Source organism: Scyliorhinus canicula, chromosome 13 (assembly GCF_902713615.1).
Source record: "Scyliorhinus canicula chromosome 13, sScyCan1.1, whole genome shotgun sequence".
NCBI lineage: Eukaryota > Metazoa > Chordata > Chondrichthyes > Carcharhiniformes > Scyliorhinidae > Scyliorhinus > Scyliorhinus canicula.
This window is the reverse complement of record NC_052158.1, coordinates 106,910,832-106,932,555: the sequence shown is the minus strand read 5'-3', so window position 1 is coordinate 106,932,555 and position 21,724 is coordinate 106,910,832. Positions and strand designations below refer to the sequence as shown.

At 44.6% G+C, this 21,724-nt stretch overlaps 1 protein-coding gene across 7 annotated transcripts in view; it reads right to left on the bottom strand.

Annotated features, from left to right (window-relative positions):
- The window catches only part of LOC119975416 (inactive N-acetylated-alpha-linked acidic dipeptidase-like protein 2), a 1,151,524-nt gene that overhangs the window by 5,839 nt on the left and 1,123,961 nt on the right, over positions 1-21,724 (bottom strand). For all 7 annotated transcript variants that reach the window (XM_038815043.1, XM_038815042.1, XM_038815041.1 and 4 more), the window contains 2 exons: positions 18,716-18,809; positions 17,890-18,088 (listed from right to left, as the gene is read on the bottom strand). In XM_038815043.1, coding sequence (XP_038670971.1) covers positions 17,890-18,088; positions 18,716-18,809 — 293 coding nt within the window. The remainder of the gene's footprint in view (positions 1-17,889; positions 18,089-18,715; positions 18,810-21,724) is intronic.

The following is a 21,724-nucleotide window of genomic DNA, read 5'->3' as shown; positions in this document are numbered from 1 at the left end:
ACCGCACAGCCTCCGCCCCAGACACCTGAATAGAATGTCGCCATAACCTGGCCACAGACAGATGACTGGGGCTGAGTGTTCAGAGATTGGCTGCTACATGTGAGGTGCTGCCTCCCGCAGTGTTCAAGCATAGTGCCCATGCATCAAGGTGTGATTGGGATGCAAGATAATGAGCCCCACATGCTACATGGCCCGCTCACCCACGGGGTTCCACTTGGGATGTGTGAAGTGCTCATTTAACTATGATTATCAATTCGCTGTTAGCAATAGCCTTCAGCCGCATGGCCAAAGGCCTCCATGTTCAGTGGTAGTTATGGGTGTTCGGTAGGGCAGACCGGCAGGGACTAGGGTTGCCACTGGAATGGGTACACACGATCCAGAGGTTGGCATGGAGGAACTGCGCACGGTTGTCACCCCCCCACCCCCGATACTCCTTAGCCCTCCATGGTGGCCCACCCCACCCTGGTTGCCCCACCCCTCTCTCTTCCCCCCCCCCCCCCCCCCCCATCTCCCTCCAGGACAGCATGTCCAGCGCCCCCAGGCTCATTGCCTGTGAGGAAAGATGTCTACTCACCTCCTCGTCTCCCCGCAGCAGCCCTTCCAACATGTTCCAAAAGGAGTACTAATCGGCACCAGCGTGACCACTTGCTGGAGAGGAGGCCGGATCACGGGAGGCCATTGGATATGGGGTGGCTCCCATTAATTGTATGGAATTAGGGCTTAAGTGGTGATTATTGGCTTCTCGCCATATTACCGCGGGATCACTATTTCCTTACAGCAGAAGCCTTAGGAAAATCAATACTTGTGTTTCAAAGCGCACAACTTTAAATCAATGAATACTTGTGGCTTGATACTTGTGCAGCAATACTGAATCCGGCAAAGCTGGAATATTTACCCTTCATTACATTTGGCATAATATAAGTCAGAACACAACTGCTAACTCATACAAAATCAAAATACTGCAGATACTGGAAATCTGATCAAAAACAGGAAATGTTGGAAATACTACTCAACAAGTCAGGCAGCATCTGTGGAAAGAGAAGCTAAGTTAATGGCTACAGAAGAACATAGGTGCAGGAATATGCTATTCAGCCCATTGAACCTGAGGAAGGAGCTGCGCTCCGAAAGCTCGTGTTTGAAACACACGTGTTGGACTTTAACCTGGTGTTGTAAGACTTCTTACTGTGCTCACCCCAGTCCAACGCCGGCATCTCCACATCATGGCCATTCAATTAGATCATGGCTGATCATAAACAGGAAGGAATAGCAGAAGGGTTGTGAATATGAATGTCATTCAGTGACAAAATTTGTTATGAGTAAACGTTAAAAAAAAATGAATTTGTGAAAATGGGCCTTTCTGTGTTGAGAGTTCACAATGCAAAATGGACACTGATCAAAAAAGGTATGATGGGATTATCCGTCCTGCCAGCCCCGATTTCTGGCCTGGCACACAACCACCGGCAGCGGGATTCTGCGTTTCTGCAGCCAACCAATGAGGTTGAATGAACTTTACAAGATATTAAGGGAACCAATAGAGAGAAATTATTTTTCGCTGATCGGAAGTCTATAACTAGGAGACAGAGCCTGATGTGATAATAGTCAGGCCCGTACCATCTGGGACGGAGTATCGCGGGTGGACCGGCTGATGACATGCACGGTGAGCGTCCTGATGACACCGATTTGCAGGGGGCGGAACATCGTCAACCAGCATCAAACCGATGCCTGCCCTGATTCCAGCGTCAGAAGCCATTCTCCGCCCAATCGCAGATCTCATTTTTGGCGTCAAGCTATGGAGAATCCAGCCCTCGGAATTCTGTAGCAAGTAACTCACCTCCTGACTCCCCCAAATCTATCGGTCATCAACAAAACTTACGTCAAGAGTGTGAAACTCTCCACTTGAATAATAACACTCAAGAAGCTCAACACCATCCAGGAGAAAGCAACCCACTTGATTGGCACCCCATGCACCACCTTAAACATTCATCCCCTCCACCACTGACACAGAGTGGCAGCAGTGTGGCCCATCTACAAGATGAACTGCAGCAACTTGCCAAGGCTCCTTCAGCAGTATCTTCCAAACCTGCAACTTGTACCACCTAGAAGTGTAAAAGCAGCAGATACAAAGGAGCACCACCACCACCTTCAAGATCCACCATCTTAACTTGAAACTATATTGCTGTTCCTTCACTGGATCAAAACAAGGAACTCTCTCCCTAACAGCATTAAGGAGTATCTGAACTATATGGACTACAGTAGTTCAAGAAGGGGGCTAACCACCACTTTCTCAAAGGCAATTAGAGATGGAAAATAAATTCTGGCCTTGCCAGCGACTCCCAAATCCCGTGAAAGAATATTTTTAAAAACTGCATGCTGTAGTGTAAACTTTTGTGGCTTTAATATCGTTTCACTATTAGCAATGCTCAAAATTCCATAACGCTCTAACCGAGGCTTAACTAATATTTTGCATTGTATGTGTAAATGAAAATCATCCTGAGAATTCACAGGAGTTTTCTCACAGAATGGCAGCCAGGCCCGAGGGCTGAAGGGCCTACTTCTCGCCTTCCTACACACAAACCCAAGTGAAGTTCTTTGTTGGTTATTTATATAAATCATAAATATAAATTACCACTTGGCTAACAAGGTGCATTAAACTGTGATAAGGCACCAAAAAGGAAACAAATACATTATTGATTGAATGTTAATGAAATTAGAATTCATGTGTCATTTTAATGAGCTCTTCACGGTGACAAACCACAGTGACTGAGAAGAGTCTAGTCGTGAACATTGAATTTGATTAATAACCTGGGACCACATTCCTGAAGGAGATAAAATACCTTGTTATATGTGACAGACCAGTCTTAATACACTGTTGGGAAGGCCTGTGCAAAACAAGTCCAAAAAAAGTCATTTTCCTCGGTTATGAATCATTTACAAGCAGATAAGTGCATACATTATTGATGGAAATGCTGGCTTCATCGTCAAATATTCTCTTTGCAAGATAGTCTGATTTCCATTATTTACTGCAGGAGCTGCCAAAATCATTGGGCTATTTTAACACTTTCTGTGCCCCATGTTCATTATCCTAATGAGTTTTCTTGCAGAAATAATTACGTGGGTCTGCAATGCTTAGTATTGTAATAAATCTGTACAGAAATGGAAGTGTATGGACCACAGATTGTGGCATTACGTGCAGTATTCGCTGCAAACCTTTGAACTTGTGCCATTTATTTTCCACTTCAGAATGCCATTCACCCCGTCTGAACTTGTTTGTACAGAAAATGCCCACCTAAGTTAAAATATTAAACTAAATGGAGGGAAGATCAGTGGTTGGTCATTTTTAACCTTAAGATTTGATTTTATCTGCTTATACATCTTGCTATATTTCATTACTTTGGGATGATTCTGCTGTTTAGAGGCTAAAACATTATTAAATGTCTACAAAAGTCCAAAGGTATGCAGTTTAGGTAGATTGGCCATGCTAAATTGACCCTTAGTGTCCAAAGATATGTGCAGGTTAGGTGGGGTTACAGAGGTGGGGTGGGGGAGTGGGTTGAGGTGGGGTGCTCTTTCAGAGGGTCAATGGGCCGATTGGCCTCCTTCTGCACTGTCAGGAGTCTATGGTTCTATGGATTTTGCACTTTATTATGACTCTAAAATTTGGATTTTCCCATCAGAGATGGAAATCAGGAGATGGGACCAATCCTCTGTGACATTCCTGTGTTTGCATCTCACCTGCCGGAGGCAGGATTTTGGTGGGGTAGGGATCTTAATAATCCGAGAGACGAAGTGGTCCCATTTTGGCAAAAATCAGCAGCCATTGCTGTAGCTGCTGCCTATACATTATTTAAAAAGTATCTTCATTTTTATCTGCCGTGGCATTGTGGTATTGTCATTGGACTAGTAATTCAGATGTGGAGATTCCGGCATTGGACTGGAGTGAGCACAGTAAGAAGTCTTACAACACCAGGTTAAACTCCAACAGGTTTGCTTCGAATCACTAGCTTTCGGAGCACTGCTCCTTCCTCATTCACCTGAGGAAGGAGCAGTGCTCCGAAAGCTAGTGATTCGAAACAAACCTGTTGGACTTTAACCTGGTGTTGCAAGACATCATACCTTCCTCAGGTGAATGAAGAGGTAGGTTACAGAAACATATATACAGACAAAGTCAAAGATGCAAGACGATACTTTGAATGCGAGTCTTTGCAGGTAATTAAGTCTTAACAGGTTCAGGATTTCACAGGTCCAGTAATTCAGAGACCCGGGATAATGCTTTGGGGACCCTGATCCGAATCTCACCAGGGAAGATATTTGAAATTCAATGAAGAACTGGGATTAAGAGTCTGATGATGACCATGAAAACATTGCCCATTTTTGCAAAAACCCATCTGGTTCACTATGTCCTTCAGGGAAGGAAAACTGCCATCTTTACCTGGTCTGGCTTACATGTGACTCCAAATCCACAGCAATGTGGTTGACTCTTAACTGCTCTCTGAAATGGCTAAATTAACGACTCAGTTCACGGGCAGTAGAGATGTGCAACAAATGCTGGCCAAGCCAGGGACACGCACAACCCATGAGCAATAAAGTGTAGTGCAGTGATTGGAAAAGGTAAGCAAGTATTAAATAATCGACTGTCAGATCGTTACCTCTATCAAATGGCAAGCTGACAAGTGAAGGAACCGCACTGTAAAATTGGAAAAGCTGAATAGGAATAGATTATCCACTGGATAAACTTCTATTCTGCATTTCACAATACCGAAAGGCTCGCCAAGTTGAGATCCAGAGCTAACTATTTAAACGCTCATCTGCTCAGCCAACGTTTTGGCTGTTTGAAAGTTTTGACAGATGCATCAGCTTTTGGCAGTTTTCAAAAGTACAGATGGATTCTGTGTTGCTCAGTTTGTTTATTCAGTTGTCCAGGGACCTCCATGGCTTTAACAGATTCATGAGCTTATGAAGAGTATAATGGTTTCTCATGTGCCTATTCAAGTGATATATATATATTTTTTTTTACAGATATACACACTTCTGAATTAGATCATGATTTCTGAATGTTTTCCATGTGTATTTTGACAAAACAACAAGCACTTCAATGACTTCCAAATGTTATTATAGAGCTTGCGAGTCCTGTTTAGAAATATGGGGTGAGTGGGTTGAGGGGGAGGGAGGTGAAGGGCGCATGAGTGGAGATGAAGGTGGTGAGGGTGAAGGACAGTGAGGGGGGGTTTTACACTGATCTGTAGAACTGTTTCTGTGAAAGGAGGTAAGTCTTTCAACTTGGCTGTTCCGGCATTGACCTGCCCCCATCTTGGGCCTGCCGGAGGAGCCCTCCAAGGGATGAAAATCCTGTCTGCCAGCACCACCAGATTCCCAGCTCCAGATTCCTGCTTCCATGACGAAAAACCAGCCAGTGAGGATTCATCAATGTGATTGGCTGAAGAACCTCACTTGGTGGGAATTTCCCTATTTTTTTCTCTATGCTGGACCAAGTGGGAGAAGCAGTGTGCAGCTCACTGGCTGCACAGGCAGAATTCTCTCCAGTGCTTCGTAAAACATAAAAGCTGGAGGCATGTCTCACACTGTCATGCTCGCGGGATGGGGCTTGAAAGAGCCGTTAACGGGCAGCCTGATCTCTGGAACAAAAATAAACTAAGAACCCTCCATGGACACAGAGACCCCACTCTCTCTCCCGTTCCCCCCTTCCCCAGGAGGGCAGTGCCAATGAGTAATGTTCGGGTGCCAAGTGTTATTGTTAGGGTATTGTCAAAATGTCATGGGAGGTAGTGACAGGGGACAGTGCCAGGGTACTGCCCAGGCATATACCGCTGCCTCTGGGGCTTTACTTACCTGTGCACCCGTGGAGGGTTCCCTTCGCCTGGTTCATGTCTTAAACAGTTGTAAACCCCGCAGACATGAGGAATTCCCAATATGAGGGGATGATAGAGCGGGAAGTCTACCAATGATATTTAAATGTATGGAAATTAGATTCCCATCCTGCCTGGGCGGGAACTTCATTACGACATTGGTAGAGGGTGGAGAGAATCAAGAGCCGAGATCTCCTCCATGAGATTCCCGGTTTCAGGCTCTCGCTGGACTTTGCGCCCACATTTCCATTTGCACACGCAAAAGCCTCCCACTGTTTCTTGCCCTGTTCAGACACTCAGTGCGGGATTCTCCACGCCGTTGGAAACGCCGGCGGGCCACTGGGAGTACCGATTCTGGCCCCTTACGGAGGCCAGCATGGCGCTGGAGCGGTTCACGCCGCTCCAGCCTCCCATTCCGGCACAAACTGTGCTCCGCGCCAACCCGCTCATGCGCAGTGGCCTTCCTCAACGTGCTGGCCCCAACGCAACATGGTGCGGGAGTTCAGGGGCCGGCGCGTAAGAAAATAGGCCCGGGGAGCGAGAGGCCGGCTCGCCAAACGGTGGGCCCCGACCGTGGGCCATGCCCCATCGGAGGCACCCCCGCAGTCGGAGCCCCCCTCTCTCCTCCCCCCCCCCCACAGGCCGCCCCCCGACCATGCGCACAGAGTTCCCGCCGGGTGCAACCAGGTGTGGATGGTGCCGGCGGACCTCTGCCTTTTTCGAGCGGCTGCTAGGCCCATCCAGGCCAGAGAATCGGTGGCCTGGCCGCGTAATGCATCCCGTGACCGGCGCCGCGCCAAACGCGCCGGAGCCAATGGCGCCGATTCTTCTCTCTGAGGAGAATCGCCTGCCGGCATTGGGGCGGCATGGCACGGTTGCGGGGATTCTCCGGTCCGGGGCTGGGCTGGGAGAATCCCGCCCCATAAGTTCCATGTAGCGGCTACTATACTGGCAGAGACGCTGGATTAGTGGAAATCTCTGTTGACAAGGCACAGAAAGTCTGTGGACAGCTGTCAGTGAGGTGAATGGCAAACTGCGTTCATTCAGTGCTCAGATATTGCCTCAAATTCACACTATTGTTTGCATTCCCATTCTATGGGCTGTCACTATTTGCTTGGAGAATTTGATAGCTGCATTTCATGTTATTGCAACAAGCCAACAAGTATGTAGCAATCACCGCATGTGGTGTTCAATTTAGCAGTCTGGATGCACTATGTGCTCATTGCCGATGGTGTAATTAAGACCACATTTTCCACAAGATTGAAGCCTAGAACAGCATGTAAAAACCTGCTGTGGCAGGAGATGCTGTAATAGCAGCAGACTCCATGCTGTTAAGACACTAAGGATTCTGAACTGAGCATCACGCCAGGAAAACAGAGGAAAATGCATTCATGGACAGCAAGAATGTTTCATAGACTGGTTACCATAGATTTCAATTCAATGAACAGTTATTCAATTATCTCTGCACAGTTAAAATCATTTGCAGTGTCATTCCACAAATGACTTCTGACCAATGGCATGAAGGTGACCAAAGCCATCAGTGCTTTTTCGAGCTCAGCTAATATACCACTGCTGGCATGAGTGAAGTTACAGTGTGAAGGCAAATCCCTTTAGGTTACTTCTGCTTTGTGTAACTGAGCTTATTGCTACATCTGATTTCCTTTGAACTCTCCCCTGTAACAGCTCATGTTTTTTTCTCTCCATTTTAGGATTTCCCAGTGAGTTGGGGACTACTGACTGCATCAATGTGATCTTTCTATAAAGCTGATCAACGTCTTTCCAAAGTTAACACAACCACCAAGAAACTGAAAGCACAAGAACAGCCCTGACATGGGAAATCAAGTAGTGAGTCATCTTTGTAACTCAGCAAGACGTGTATACAACATTTTTTCTACTGTTTTGAAAAAAAATAAACACAAGAAACACTGAAATCCAAAGTTGTTGATGCAAAGTTGTGGGCAGCACGGTAGCACTCGTGGCTAGCATTGTGGCTTCACAGCGCCAGGGTCCCAGATTCAATTCCTGCCTGGGGTCACTGTCTGTGCGGAGTCTACACGTTCCCCCCGTGTCTGCGTTGGTTTCCTCCGGGTGCTCCGGTTTTCTTCCACAGTCCAAAGACGTGCAGGTTAGGTGGTTTGGCCATGCTAAATTGCCCTTAGTGTCCAAAAAGGTTAGGAGGGGTTATTGGGTTACAGGCATAGGGTGGAAGTGAGGGCTTAAGTGGGTCGATGCAGACTCGATGGGCCGAGTGGCCTCCTTCTGCACTGTATGTATCTATGTAACTTCAGATGCGCATGCTCCCCCTACAGTAAGTTACAATCTTACATGAGAATATTTTATTCACATTCAAAAGACTTTTAGTCCAATGCAAGGAATAGATAACATTCAATTTGGATTTTCACCAGGCTACCAAGAACAGGAAGTTGTTTCAAATGTGGCACCCGTAATGGAGAAAAACATCCCAAGATGCTTAATTCTTACATTGTTTCACATTGTGAAGCAACACTTGTGTGAAATTTCAAGATCATTGCCATTTGACCTCTGAACAATTTCAAATTCATTTATATTAAGATTATGTTAATTTGTTATGTTAATTATGTTAATTTTAACTAATAAGGAATTAATTTCCACCTACACACAGGCTTTCTGAGAAAGCTAGCTAGGCTCATATACATTTCTCATAAGCATATATATCTTTGAGCCAATGAGGTTCATTTGTGCATTTCAGAGACACACAGAATTCTACAATGCAATCTGTTGTAATATGTGGATTATTTGAAACTGAAAGGTGAATAATTCTTCCTCCAAAATTTACACGAATTAGCCCAGCAAATCCTAACCTGTACAGTGAAGTGAGACACATTTTAAGGGCTATGTTTGCAGGATTTATCATTTTTGATGTTTCGAGGAATGAAGGGAATAGATACAATTTCAATACAAACTCTACTCTGTTCAGTCGTGCATATAAAATACACCAGTTAGTTAATATACAACTGATCTCAACTAAATAGAGTGCTCATTAATCCACCTTCTGGAAGGCAGGAGAAATACACTTAGGGCATCCAGTCCACATATAAGATCCCTGGGTCATGTTGTTTCAAGACTATGAACAACAAAGTTAACTTTCTAATCATAGGGAACGCAGTGTCCACTTAATTGAGTAACTCTCATCCTGAACCAAATAGAACAATGAGTGCAAACTCCTGCGAATGAGATCTTTTCAGCTCACACATCTTTTGTGTTACAAATATTGGTTGTGATCTATCGGTGCAGCCGATAGATGCTCGGATATCCCTCTTCCAGGATCTATCAGGCTTGCCACGAATCATGAGATCTAATGTGATCTCACGAGACGTTGGGATCTGAATCCCATCCAGTGTGAGCGAGATCAGTATCTTGCAAATCTGCATATGAGAGTGAGAAAGCTCGTCTCATTCTAATATGCACTCCCCTGATCTACCTAAGGCATTGAGATCTACCCCCTTTGTCTTGGAGGTGTTGGAGATCTTGGACGAGCACCGTTGAGTGCTGGTCCGCACAAATGGGGACCAGACTAAATGGCACTTGGGAGGGGGGGTCTCCGAGGGGATTGCAGGCCCCCAAGTGGCTGTGCACTGGGCAGGGTGGCACCCTGGCATTGCTGGTGCCACTGAGGCACCTTGGCACTGCCAGCCTGGCACTGTCATCTGGGAGCTGGGCTGGCACTGTCAGCTGGCAGGTCATTGCCACAGTGCCATGCTGGCAGTGTCAAGGTGCCAGGCTGGCATTTTTACAGGGAGGAGAACAGGCCTGGTGAGTGCCTGGCATGTGTGAGGTAGGGTGCGAGGGCCCCCAAGGATCCCCTTCTGGTTGAGTTGGGGCTTTGGAGGGTTCGGGGCTCGCCTCAGGGGAGGTCATGAGATCGGGATGCCATTTAAAAATGACGCCCCGATTTCTTCCTGCACTGACGAGTTCCGCTAAAGTGCGGCCTCGGCAGGGAATTCCCCGCTAAGCCGCCAATTTGCAACACAGCCCCGTTAGATAGCGTGGTGTTTCTCAGAGCTGCGAGCGTTGGGAAACATTAGGCTAAACATGCTCATCGCGGGACTCTGAGGAATGAAGGGAATAGATACAATTTCAATACAAACTCTACTCTGTTCAGTCGTGCATATAAAATACACCAGTTAGTTAATTTACAACTGATCTCAACTGAATAGAGTGCTCATTAATCCACCTTCTGGAAGGCAGGAGAAATACACTTAGGGCATCCAGTCCACATATAAGATCCCTGGGTCATGTTGTTTGTGACTCTGTCCCAATTTGATTAGATTGTGCCCGTTGTCTGAAGTTTCTTCTCCAATTTACTGAAAGTGACTGCAGTGCATTTAAACAGATTTGATGCTAAAATAATTACTGGATTTGAAATCTAGGCTTTCATAGCACCAAAAGCTACTGATGTTAATTGGAAAGCATTGTTTACAGCATTTGTTATAGGTTCTGAATTGTATCAAGATAAATTACAAATCACATTTATGCAAAATTATTTCTGGAAGACTGAGAGATCATTTGTTTTTCAAAGAAATCAAGGTCATTGACTGATATTTCTAATTGGTGAGCTCTGAACCCTAACATATGGGAAAGCCTAAAGGAAAAGAATACTTTGATCCAAATTACAGACTGGATTTAAATTATGGATGTACCCTTAATGATCTAAACTTGCTTTGTTTTCTGAAGGTCACTGGCTGTAAATTACACCTAAGCCTCCCTGTTTACAGATGAAGAATTGCCTTATTTATAATGCCTCAGCTGACAGACCTGGTTCAACCAAATCAATACTCACTGCGGTGCTGTGAAGAAAAATGTCCCAAAGCTTCCCTTTTTTGTCCCACAAATGACTGCACCTCTGCGACTGGGACTAAATACATCTGAAAGGCTTTTGTGTGGGTATCTTTCGAGAGACATCATGATTGATTCAAAAGCCCAGTTCTTCTGACTTACAATACATCCTTGTTTTTAAATATGATAATAAATTTATAAAATGCATAAAAAATCAATTTCTCAGAAAGTAGGGCTATTCATCAAAAGAAGATATTGATTTATCGAAAATGTTACCTTTTTTGCAGCGTCTGAAGTCTCACCAAACAGAAGCTGTAATCAAAGCTATTTATTGCCTTATTCCACATTCCACAGCGGAGTATGGCTGTTTATTGACTTATTTGAGTAACTCATTATTCTAAAAACCTTAATTATGTAAAATATTTTGGACATAAAGAACTTAAATATATATTGCACTTTTTCATGTCTTTTGGGACATTCCAAAGTGCTTGATATACATTAAATTTCTTTGATGTGTTGTCACTGCTGTAATATACTGCAGATGAATATGCCAACAATTGTATAGATATATAAGATCCCACACACAGCAGTGAGATCAAAGGCCATTTAATCTTTATCTGACGATGTTGGTTGCAGGATAAAAATGTTACCAAGGGTACAAGGAGAAGAATGCTCTTCTTTAGATACTACCACGCGATCTATAATATCCAACTGAACCACAAAAACATTTATACAGGGCCTCAGTTTAACATCAGCACTGCACAAATGTATTAGTATGTCAGTCCAGTTCATTAGGTTGACATCCTGGAGTGAGTGGGCCTGTGATAGTCCACCTCAGGGTGAAGGTAAGAAATAGGAGCAGGACACTTTGAGTCTGCTTTGCCATTCAATAAGATCAAGGCTGATCTTCTACCTCAATTCCACCTTCCTGCATTCTCCCCATATCTATTAATTTCGTTGTTATCCAAAAATCAATTATCTCTGTTTTGAATATACTCAACAACTATGCATCCCACAGCTCCCTACAGAATTCCAAATATTCACAACCCGAGTGAAGACGTTTCTTCTCTCAGTCCCACATGGATGATCACTTATTCTGAGACTATGACACTTATTTCTACACTCTCCATAAAATGGAAACATCCTCCCACCATCTATCCTGCCAAGTGCTTACAAATGTTGTCTGTTTCAATTTGATTACTTTGCACTCTTCTAAATTCAAGAGAATATAGACCTAGTCTACTCAATCGCTCCTCACAAGACAAGCTCCCCATTCCCGAAATCAGTCTCCTGACCATTTGTTGCACGCCTTCTAAGACAAGTATATCTTTCCCTTTGGGAAAGGGACTCCATTTGTGGTCTTACCAAAAGCTCATATAATCGGGTAAGACTTACTCTTATACTAAGAGAGAAGTGTTGTGGTAATATCACTGGACTAATAATCCAGATGTCCAGGCTAATGCTCTGGGGACACAGCACAGCAACTGGAGGAATTTAAATTATTTACGTTATTAGCTCTCATAAAAATCCATCTGGCTCATGAATGTCCTTTAGGGAAGGAAATCTGCTGTCCTTACTTGGTCTGGCCTACATGTGATCCCAGACCCACAGCAATGTATGTGACTCTTAAATTCCCTCTGAAATGGCCCAGCAAGCCACGCATTTACAGCAAATCAACTACAAAACTGGCATAAAGGAATGAAACCACATGGATCACTTGGCAACCCACAAACATGTTGATTCTGCAAAGTCTTCCTGACTAACATCTGGCTGCCAATGCCAGAATTGGGACAACTGACTTTCGCAAACTTTCACACTTTCATACTCACGGGACCATACCTCACAGACAATGTCTATGACTCCACCATCACCATCCTGGCTATGTCCTGTCCCACTGGCAGGACAGACACACCAGAGGTGGTGGAACAGTGGTATATTGTCGGGAGGGAATTGCCCTGGGTTCCCGCAACATCGTCTGTGGACCCAATGGTGTCTCATGGCTATAGGTTAGACATGGGCAAGGAAACCAACTGCTGATTATCATCTCCAGCTGATGAATGCCAATTAGAGGAAGCACTGACGGTGGCAAGGGCACAGAATGTACTCTGGGTAGGGGACTTCAATGTCCACAACCAAAGGTGGCTCGGTAGCACCATTACTGATTGAGTCAGCTGAGGCTTAAAGGACACAGCTGCTGGACTCAGTCTGTGGCAGGTAACTACGCAACGCTTAAAATTCGCGACGCTTAAAACGTGTGAGATTCCACCAAATCTCACAAGTCGACGGGATCTGGATCTCGTCCTCGCTGAGCGAGACCCAGATATGAAATGGTTCTTTTAAATATGCATTTGCCGGATTCATCCATGACCTCGCCAGGGTGCCATTTAGTACTAGTCCACAAAGATGTGGACCAGGTCGAGGGGGAGGGGGTTCTCCCTGACCATTGGAGGTGGTTGCAGACAGGGCAGAATGGCATCCCTGCACTCCCACTGGCACCTGGGCATCTTGATACTACCAACCAAGCCCCCTAACACTGCTACCCAGGCACTGCCTAGGTGCCTGGCTGTCACTGCCAGGATTACCTGCTGGTGCCAGAGTGCCTGGATGCCAGGGTGGCACTGCCAATGATCAAGACCTGGGGTGGGCCACATCCATGAAAGGTGTGGGGGGGGGGGGGTGAAAGGCAGGTATGAAGGGGCCACATAAAGGTTGAGGGGTGAAGGGTGGGGGGCCTGAAAGGGGGTATGGGGTGACCTGAAAAGGAGAGGACCTTAGCGACCCCAAAGCAGGGAGTCCTCACTTGGGGGAGGTAATACCCATGTGTGTGGGGGTACCAAAATCTATAGGTTGGGGACTCTCAAGCACACTTAGAGATCAGAGCACCCTTTCAAAATGGCAGCACGATCTCTAAGCAGTTGGTCTCGCTGGCAAGTTCAACTGTCCACTATTGAAAAGAATTTCAAAGTGTTGGCTAGACTGGAGAGAAATACCACAAGGCCCCAAAAAAATGACGAAGTGTGGGTGAATACTGGTACAGATCTCACCCAAAAGCTGGCAGGAAACACCCTGCCATGCAAAATGACACTTAGGGCGCAATTCAACTAAATGGGAACAAAGTTCCGTAGCGGGCGCGTTTGATAGCGTGTTTCCTGTCATTTGCAGTGCCGAGATCTGAATAGCAGGACTGCAGAGTGTAGAACTGATCCATTGGATCAGTACCTCAATACCGCCTTGGTCGAAACGTCGACAGAAGAACTGAAAATAGGGCTGCACTATGGCTTCACAGCGTCAGGGTCCCAGGTTCGATTCCCAGCTTGGGTCACTGTCTGTGCGGAGTCTATACGTTCTCCCTGCGTCTGCGTGGGTTTCCTCCAGGTGCTCCAGTTTCCTCCCACAAGTCCCGAAAGATGTGCTGTTAGGTAATTTGGACATTCTGAATTCTCCCTCTGTGTACCCGAACAGGCGCTAGAGTGTGGCGACTAGGGGCTTTTCACAGTAACTTCATTGCAGTGTTAACGTAGGCCTACTTGTGACAATAAAGATGATTATTATTATTAAATTCATGAAGTGAGGTGTAAGCGACAGCCCTTGACATCAAAGCAGCATTTGACTGATTGAAGCATTAAAGAGCACGAGCAAAACTGGGGTTAATGGGAATCAGGGGGAAAACTCTTCACTGGTTGGCATCATACCTATCACAAAGGAAGATTATTGAGATTGTTGGAGGTCAATCATCCAGGACATCACTGCAGGAGTTCCTCAGGATAGTATCCTGGGCTCAACCATCTTGGCAATTCTTAGTGATTTGTGTACAAAAACGCCCAGACCCCGCTGAATTCCAACACTTCCCAATCTCTCGTTATTTAAAATGACATTTTACAATGAACAGCTGGAATGTGTTTATCAATGCTCAGAAGTGTAGACTCAAATAATAAAATAAAAGCTGCTCAACAGTCCCAGAGCTAATTAGTTATCTATCAATGCTTTAATTTTGAATCAGGTCTCTTTGCAAGGTGCACAGAGTATCATTATAGTTTCTTTTATATTACTGCTTGTTTAGGTTGGATTCGGAGAAATCCGTGAGTTGGTGTTGGGATTTTGTACTACTAAATTCAGCATCCAGACAGGGAAGTGTCAGGGGTCATGACAATATTGATCAAAGAATTATCATGCACTGGAGAGGCTTGATGTGTTGTGAGGGGGTGTAGTCAGAATTTATTTGAATAGGCTTAAGGAACAATAGATGGGCTATTGCGCTACCGTATGTTTACTACAGACCACCAAACAGTGGGAAGTTGTGGAGCAAATTTGGGACAAATTACAAAATGTAGACTCGTGTTAACTGGGGTTCTTCAATTATCCTAATACAGGCTGGAATATAGTGACACAGTGAAGGACAAAGCGAGAGATGCATTTCTGAAATACGTACAAGAGAATTTTTCTCGTCAATGCATTTCCAGTCCAATGAGGAAAAATTAGATGGACCGAGTTCTGGGGAATGAAGTTCCTTATTGAGTAAGTGGCGCAGATTTCAGTGGCAGAGAATCTGGGGAACATTAGGAATACGGTGCAGAATAGTTATGGAGAATGATAAAACAAAATCAAGTATGAAATTGCTTAGCTGCAGATGGATTTACTTCAGTGAGTTGAAAAGGGATCTGGTTGAAATCAAAAATTAGCGGGTCAGACAACAATTGAACAACAAGAGGCCTTCAAAGAGGAGGTAGTTTGGGTATAGATGCATTCTCATGAGGGAAAGGAGGAGCATAAAAAGATATTGGGCCCTGGATAACAAAAGATATAGAGGTCAAAATGAAACAAAATAGGAAGTGTATGACAATAAATATAAGGTTCACAATCCGGTGAAGAACCAAAACGTTTTTTTAAAAATTCATTCACGGGATGTGGGCATCTCTGGCATGGGCAGCATTTCGTGCCCACCCTTTATTGCCCCTGAGAAAGTGGTCACAAGCTGCTTTCTAGAATCACTCTATTCCTTGTGCTGAAAGTATTCCCAACACAGCAGTAACATTCTCATAACAATTCGGTGGTTCTTTTATAAAAATTCATTTCCAGGATGTGGGCGTCACTGGCTCGACCAGCATTCATTGCCATCCCTTCAGAAGGTGGTGGTGAGCTGCCTTCTTGGACCGCGGCAGTCTCTGAAGTGTAGGTACACCCACAGTGCAGTTAGAGAGGGAATTCCAGGATTTTGATCCAGCAACACTGAAGATATGACGATATATTTCCAACTCGGGATGGTCAGTATCTTGGAGGAGAACTTCCAGGCGTGGTGTTCCCAGGTATCTGCTGCCCTTGTCCTTATAGATGGTAGTGGTCGTGTGTTTCGAAGGTGTTGTCGAGGGAACCTTGACGATTTCCTGCAGTACAACATATAGATGGTACACACAGCGGCTACTGTTCATCGGTGGTGGAACGATTGAATGTTTGTGGAAGGGGTAGCAATTAAGTGGGCTGCCTTGTCCTCGATGGTTGAGGTTCTTGAGTGTCGTTGGAGCTCCACTCATACAGGCAAGTGGGGAATATCACACTCCTGACTTGTGCCTTGTAGATTGTGGCCAGGCTTTGATGGGTCAAGAGGTGAATTACTCATTGCAGGAGTCCTAGCCTCATGCCTGCTCTGGTAGCCACATTATTTATATGGCCAATCCAGTTCAGTTTCTGGTCAATGGTAACCCAGTGATAGTAATGCCATTGAATGTAATGGGGTGATGGTTAGAATCTCTCTTGTTGGAGATAGTCATTGCCTGACACTTGTATGTGCAAATGTCACTTGCCATTTGTCAGCCCCAGCCTGCATATTGCCCAGGTCTTATTGCATTTGGTAATGAGTTGCTTCAGTATCTGAGGACTCATGAATGGGGCCGAGTCATCTGCGAACATCCCCACTTCATTTTTTAAAATACATTTAGAGTAACCAATGCTTTTTTTCTCAATTAAGTGACAATTTAGCATGTCCAATTCACCTACCTGCATATCTTTTTGGGTTGTGGGAGTGAGTTCCACACAGACACGGGGAGAATGTTCAAACTCCACATAGACACTGACCCAGGGCTGGGATTGAACCCGGGCCCTCAGCACTGTGAAGCAGCAGCGCTCACCACTACACCACCATGCCGCCCATAAACATCCCACTTCTGACCTTATGGTGGAAGGAAGGCCACTGATGAAGCAGCTGGAGATGGTTGAGCCTAGGACTCTAACCGGAGGAATACCTACAGTAATGTCCTGGAGCTAGATGATTGAGCTCCAACCATTATAGGCACCTTCCTTTGTGCCGGGTATGATTCCAACCAGCGAAGAGTTTTGCTCGTGATTCCCATTGACTCCAGTTTTGCTGGGGCTCCTTCATGCCATACTCAGTCAAATGTTGCCTTGATGTCAAGGACAGTCACTCTCACCTCACCTCTGGCATTCAGCTCTTTTGTCCATGTTTGAACCAAGGCTGTAAGCCATTTCAAAGGGCAGTTAAGAGTCAACAACATTGCTGGGGTGTGGAGTCAGATCAAGGCCAAATCAGATAAGAATGGCAGATTTTCTTCTCTGAAGGGTATTAGTGAATTAGATGATTTCACAATGATCTGTGGTCATTGGTACTGTTACTAACATTTTATTCCAGAATTTATCATGGTGGGATTTGAACTTGTCTCCAGGTCATTAGTCCAGGTGTTGGGATTATTAGTCCAGTAATATAATGTCCAATAAGGAGGAAAGAGACAGTAGGAGAATAAATTACCAACACACATAAAAATGGTAAAAATGGTCCCAAAAGTCTTTAAACAGATGCACTGTATAAAGCAGCAGTCAAAGGAAGAGTCTTCACTAGGGAAGAGAATGTTGGCTATGTAGCAGTAAAGGAGGGTGAGTATGATGTTGGATGAGATAAAAATAGATAAAGGGGATGTATGTCACAGGTTATCAGTTCTCAAAGTAGAAAAGTTACTCAGTCTGGGGGAGATGCAGGGATGTAAATTTGCTCTTACCATAATCTTCCACTGAGCCTTGGATATGGGGGTGGCGCCAGAGGACTGGAAGCATTAATTAAGTATGCAAGCATCATGAACCATTATTTCCCATATTCTTCTTTCAAAACAGCAACTACAATTGGTCAGAGATTTGAAAATTCTGTATCATAAATACCACTTATATTGTCCCATTCTGTAACATATACATAGGGATGTATTCATACCTATAATAGCCTGGTGGAGCACGTTCAATAAGGAAGTTTTTCTCTAGGTTCTGCAGCACATCATTCAACATTCTCAAATGGGCAGGGTCCCGCTCCTTTGGATTATAAGCTGGCCGCATTTCATCTGATTGAAAAAGTTGTGCAGTTTCCCTCAGTGCATTGGCTGATGCCAACATTTGATCGGAAGCAACACTGTCATCTTTAAAAAGTAGAATATATAATTAAGAATTATACCAAAAGAAACACAGCACAAAACATCACACAAACGCCATCTCCTAAATCACTGTATTGCTGATAAGGTCTTTGCTCATCTTGGCAGATAGATTGACAAAAAAAATAGTCAAACTCATATGAATAGGGCAGTACAGTGGCACAGTGGTTAGCATTGCTGCCTCCCGGCGCCGAGGTCCCAGGTTCGATCCTGGCTCTGGTCTGTGTGGAGTTTGCACATTCTCTCTGTATCTGCGTGGGTTTTGCTCTCACAACCCAAAGATGTGCAGGGTAGTTGGACTGGTCATGCTAAATTGCCCTTAATTGGAAAAAAAATTAATTGGATACTCTAAATTTAAAAAAGAAACTCATATGAATATCCACACGGTATGAGTATATAACATGCAAGAAAATACTGAGGATACATAATGAAGAAAATAATTGTTTGTGTCAATCAATTCCAATGTTGGGGATTGGAAAAAGTATTCATCTGGAACTCAGGACAACAAAGGATGGAAAGGATGTGTGTCAATGTTAGCATATTCTTCTAATGTAAATGAATAATAATATAACACTTGCACTATCAAAAGGCCATAAACTTTGAAAGAAACACAACCTTTAAGTTGTTCTTGAACCTCCAGGGCTACATCCAGGACACTGTAAGGGAGAACTGGCTCATTGGCTATACGCAGAATCATTTCAGCCGTCAACTGCAACAAACAAATCAAAAGGTGCGCTTCAGGAAAAGTTATTGTTGGCAAATTATTTTACTATGTATATTGATGGTGAAGTATATGTATTTTAAACAGTGCAACAATGCTGTCTAACTGCACATTATCCCTGCCACAATGAACAGTAACATGAAAAGGAGATTTTTATTCAGAAAACGTATGTCAAAAGACATCTACAATACGTCGCCATGCAAATCTCTCTGAATCAGAACCATTGTGCTGGACTACGAATTCGAGGCACATGAGTGAGAGGGTGCACTATCTGGTCATTTTGCTCCAGGCTTTGGCCATAGCCCGTAGAGCTGCTCCTAAGGCTGCTAGCACACAGCAGCACGGTAGCACAGTGGTTAGCACAGTTGCGTCACAGCACCAGGGTCCCAGAAACCATTCCTGGCTTGGGTCACTGTCTGTGCGGAGTCTGCATGCTATCCCTGTGGCTGCGTGGGTTTCCTCTGGGTGCTCCGGTTTCCACCCGCAGTCCATAGATGTGCAGGTTAGGTAGATTGGCCGTGCTAAATTGCTCTTAGTGTCCAAATGGTTAGGTGGGGTTATGGGGATAGGGTGGAGGTGTGGACTTAGGTAGGGTGATCTTTCCATGGGCCTGTGCAGACTCGATGGGCTGAATGGCCTTCTTCTGCACTGCAAATTCTGTGATCCTATGAGAAGAAGAGGGCACTTTCATGCCACAAACGTACGAAGGGCTAGTGAGTGATTTCTAGATGTGCTAAGGCCAGACAAGCAGGCCTGGCAAGTGGAGGCATGAACTTTCCAGCGGTGCCATTGGAGCAATGGAAGCGACCATGGGTGCCGCAGTGAGCTCTTCTTGGACCAATGTGCACCCAGGAAAGAAGGCCTCCGTTGCAAGTAAGCTGCTGGAAAGCTGCCTTGATGTAACTGATGGACTCACCATGCGACGTAAGCCTGTCAAAAACTCATTCATGGGATGTGGGCATCGTTGGCTGTGCCAGCATTTATTGTCCATCCCCAATTGCCCTTGAACTGAATGGCTTGCCAGGCCATTTAAGAGTTAATCACATTGCTGTGCGTCTGGAGTCACATGTTGGCCAGTCCACATAAGGATGGCAGATTTCCTCCTCCAAAGGACATTAGTAAACCAGATAGTTCTTAATTTTAATCGACAATGGTTTCATGGTCATCATCACACTTTTAATTCCAGATTTCTTTTAATTGAATTAAAATTTCACCATTTGCTGTGATGGGATTTCCACCTGGGTCACCAGAGCATTACCCTGGGTCTATGGATTACTAATCCAGTGACAATATCACTACCGCTCAATTAGTGAATGAAAAGGAAATACTCAGCTCCGTTGCTCATAAGATTTCGGTGACCTTGTAAAATGGAATACCCACCGGTGGTGGGAACATGTTCGGTTTCTCTCCCATTTCCATTTTACAACCCAAACAGCAGGTAAAAACAGCTGGTAAAATTTCATCCATTGTCAATGCAAGTAAAGAAATGCAGGTATGTTGATTAATTACTCTTCTTTATTATTTATAGTGATGTAAGACGTCAGTATTCCTGACGTCCCAGGGAAACTATTAGAGAATCAGTGACAGAAAGATTAAGCGAAGCAAAATAAGAGTAATGGAGAAATCAATAACACTAAAGAATGACAAGAATTCAGGAAAAGATGGTTTCCACCCAAGATCTTAAAAGTAGGTGAGAACATTGCAAATGACGTAACTATAACCTTCCATTTTCTTGATTCAGAACCAGTTATTTTAGGTTATAAAATTTGGCATGTCGTTCTGCTTTTTAAGAAAGGCAAGAGATGTGTATACTAATTAGTCTAACATCTGTTGTTGGGAAAAGGCTAGAGTCAATACTTAAGGCAGGGTGATTGAACACCTCCAATATTTTCAGCTGATCAGAGAGTCAACATGTATTTGTAAAGGGCAGGTCATCCCCAGTGAAGCTGACTGAATCTTCTTTTTAAAAAAAAATAAATTTAGAGTACCCAATTCATTTTTTTCCAATTAAGGGGCAATTTAGCGTGGCCAATCCACCTAGCCTGCACATCTTTGGGTTGTGGGGGCGAAACCCACGCAAACACGGGGAGAATGTGCAAACTACACACAGACAGTGACCCAGAGCCGGGATCGAACCTGGGACCTCGGCGGCGAGAGGCTGCAGGGGTAACCCACTGTGCCACCGTGCTGCCCTCTGACTGAATCTTTTGAAGAGGTAAGTAATGTGCACACGGAAATGTTTATGGGTGTTCTTTACATAGGCTGCTAGAAAACATTTCATAAAGTTCCTCAGAAGAGGTTCATTGAATTGAAGGCAGATGATTGACTGAGGAAATTGGCTGAGGGGACAGAATGTAGGCATATTGGCCAGATCCTTAATTGACGGTATGTGACTATTGGTGTCCACCAAAAGTTGTGTCAGAGCGTCAAATATTCATTCAATATTTATTCAATAATGACTTGAAGGGGCAGCACGGTGGCACAGTGGTTAGCATTGCTACCTACGGCGCTGAGGACCCGGGTTCGAATCCCAGCCCTGGGTCACTGTCCGTGTGGAGTTTGCACATTCTCCCCGTGTCTGCGTGGGTTTCACCCCCACAACCCAAAGATGTGCAGTATAGATAGATTGGCCACTCTAAATTGCCCCTTAATTGGAAAAAATAATTGGGTACTCTAAATTTAAAAAAAAATAATGACTTGAAATAGAAAGACACAAATTTGAACTTGTTGATGAATCAAAGATGGGCAGTGCAGCTGGGAACATAAAATTACACAGCGATGTTGATAGGTCAGGTGAATGGGTATATTAGTGGAGTTAGATGAGTCAAGTTCTTCAGACTGTATGCTGGGTAAAACTGGCAAATGGATATCAATGTGGAAAATTGTGAAGTCGCTTTGGACCT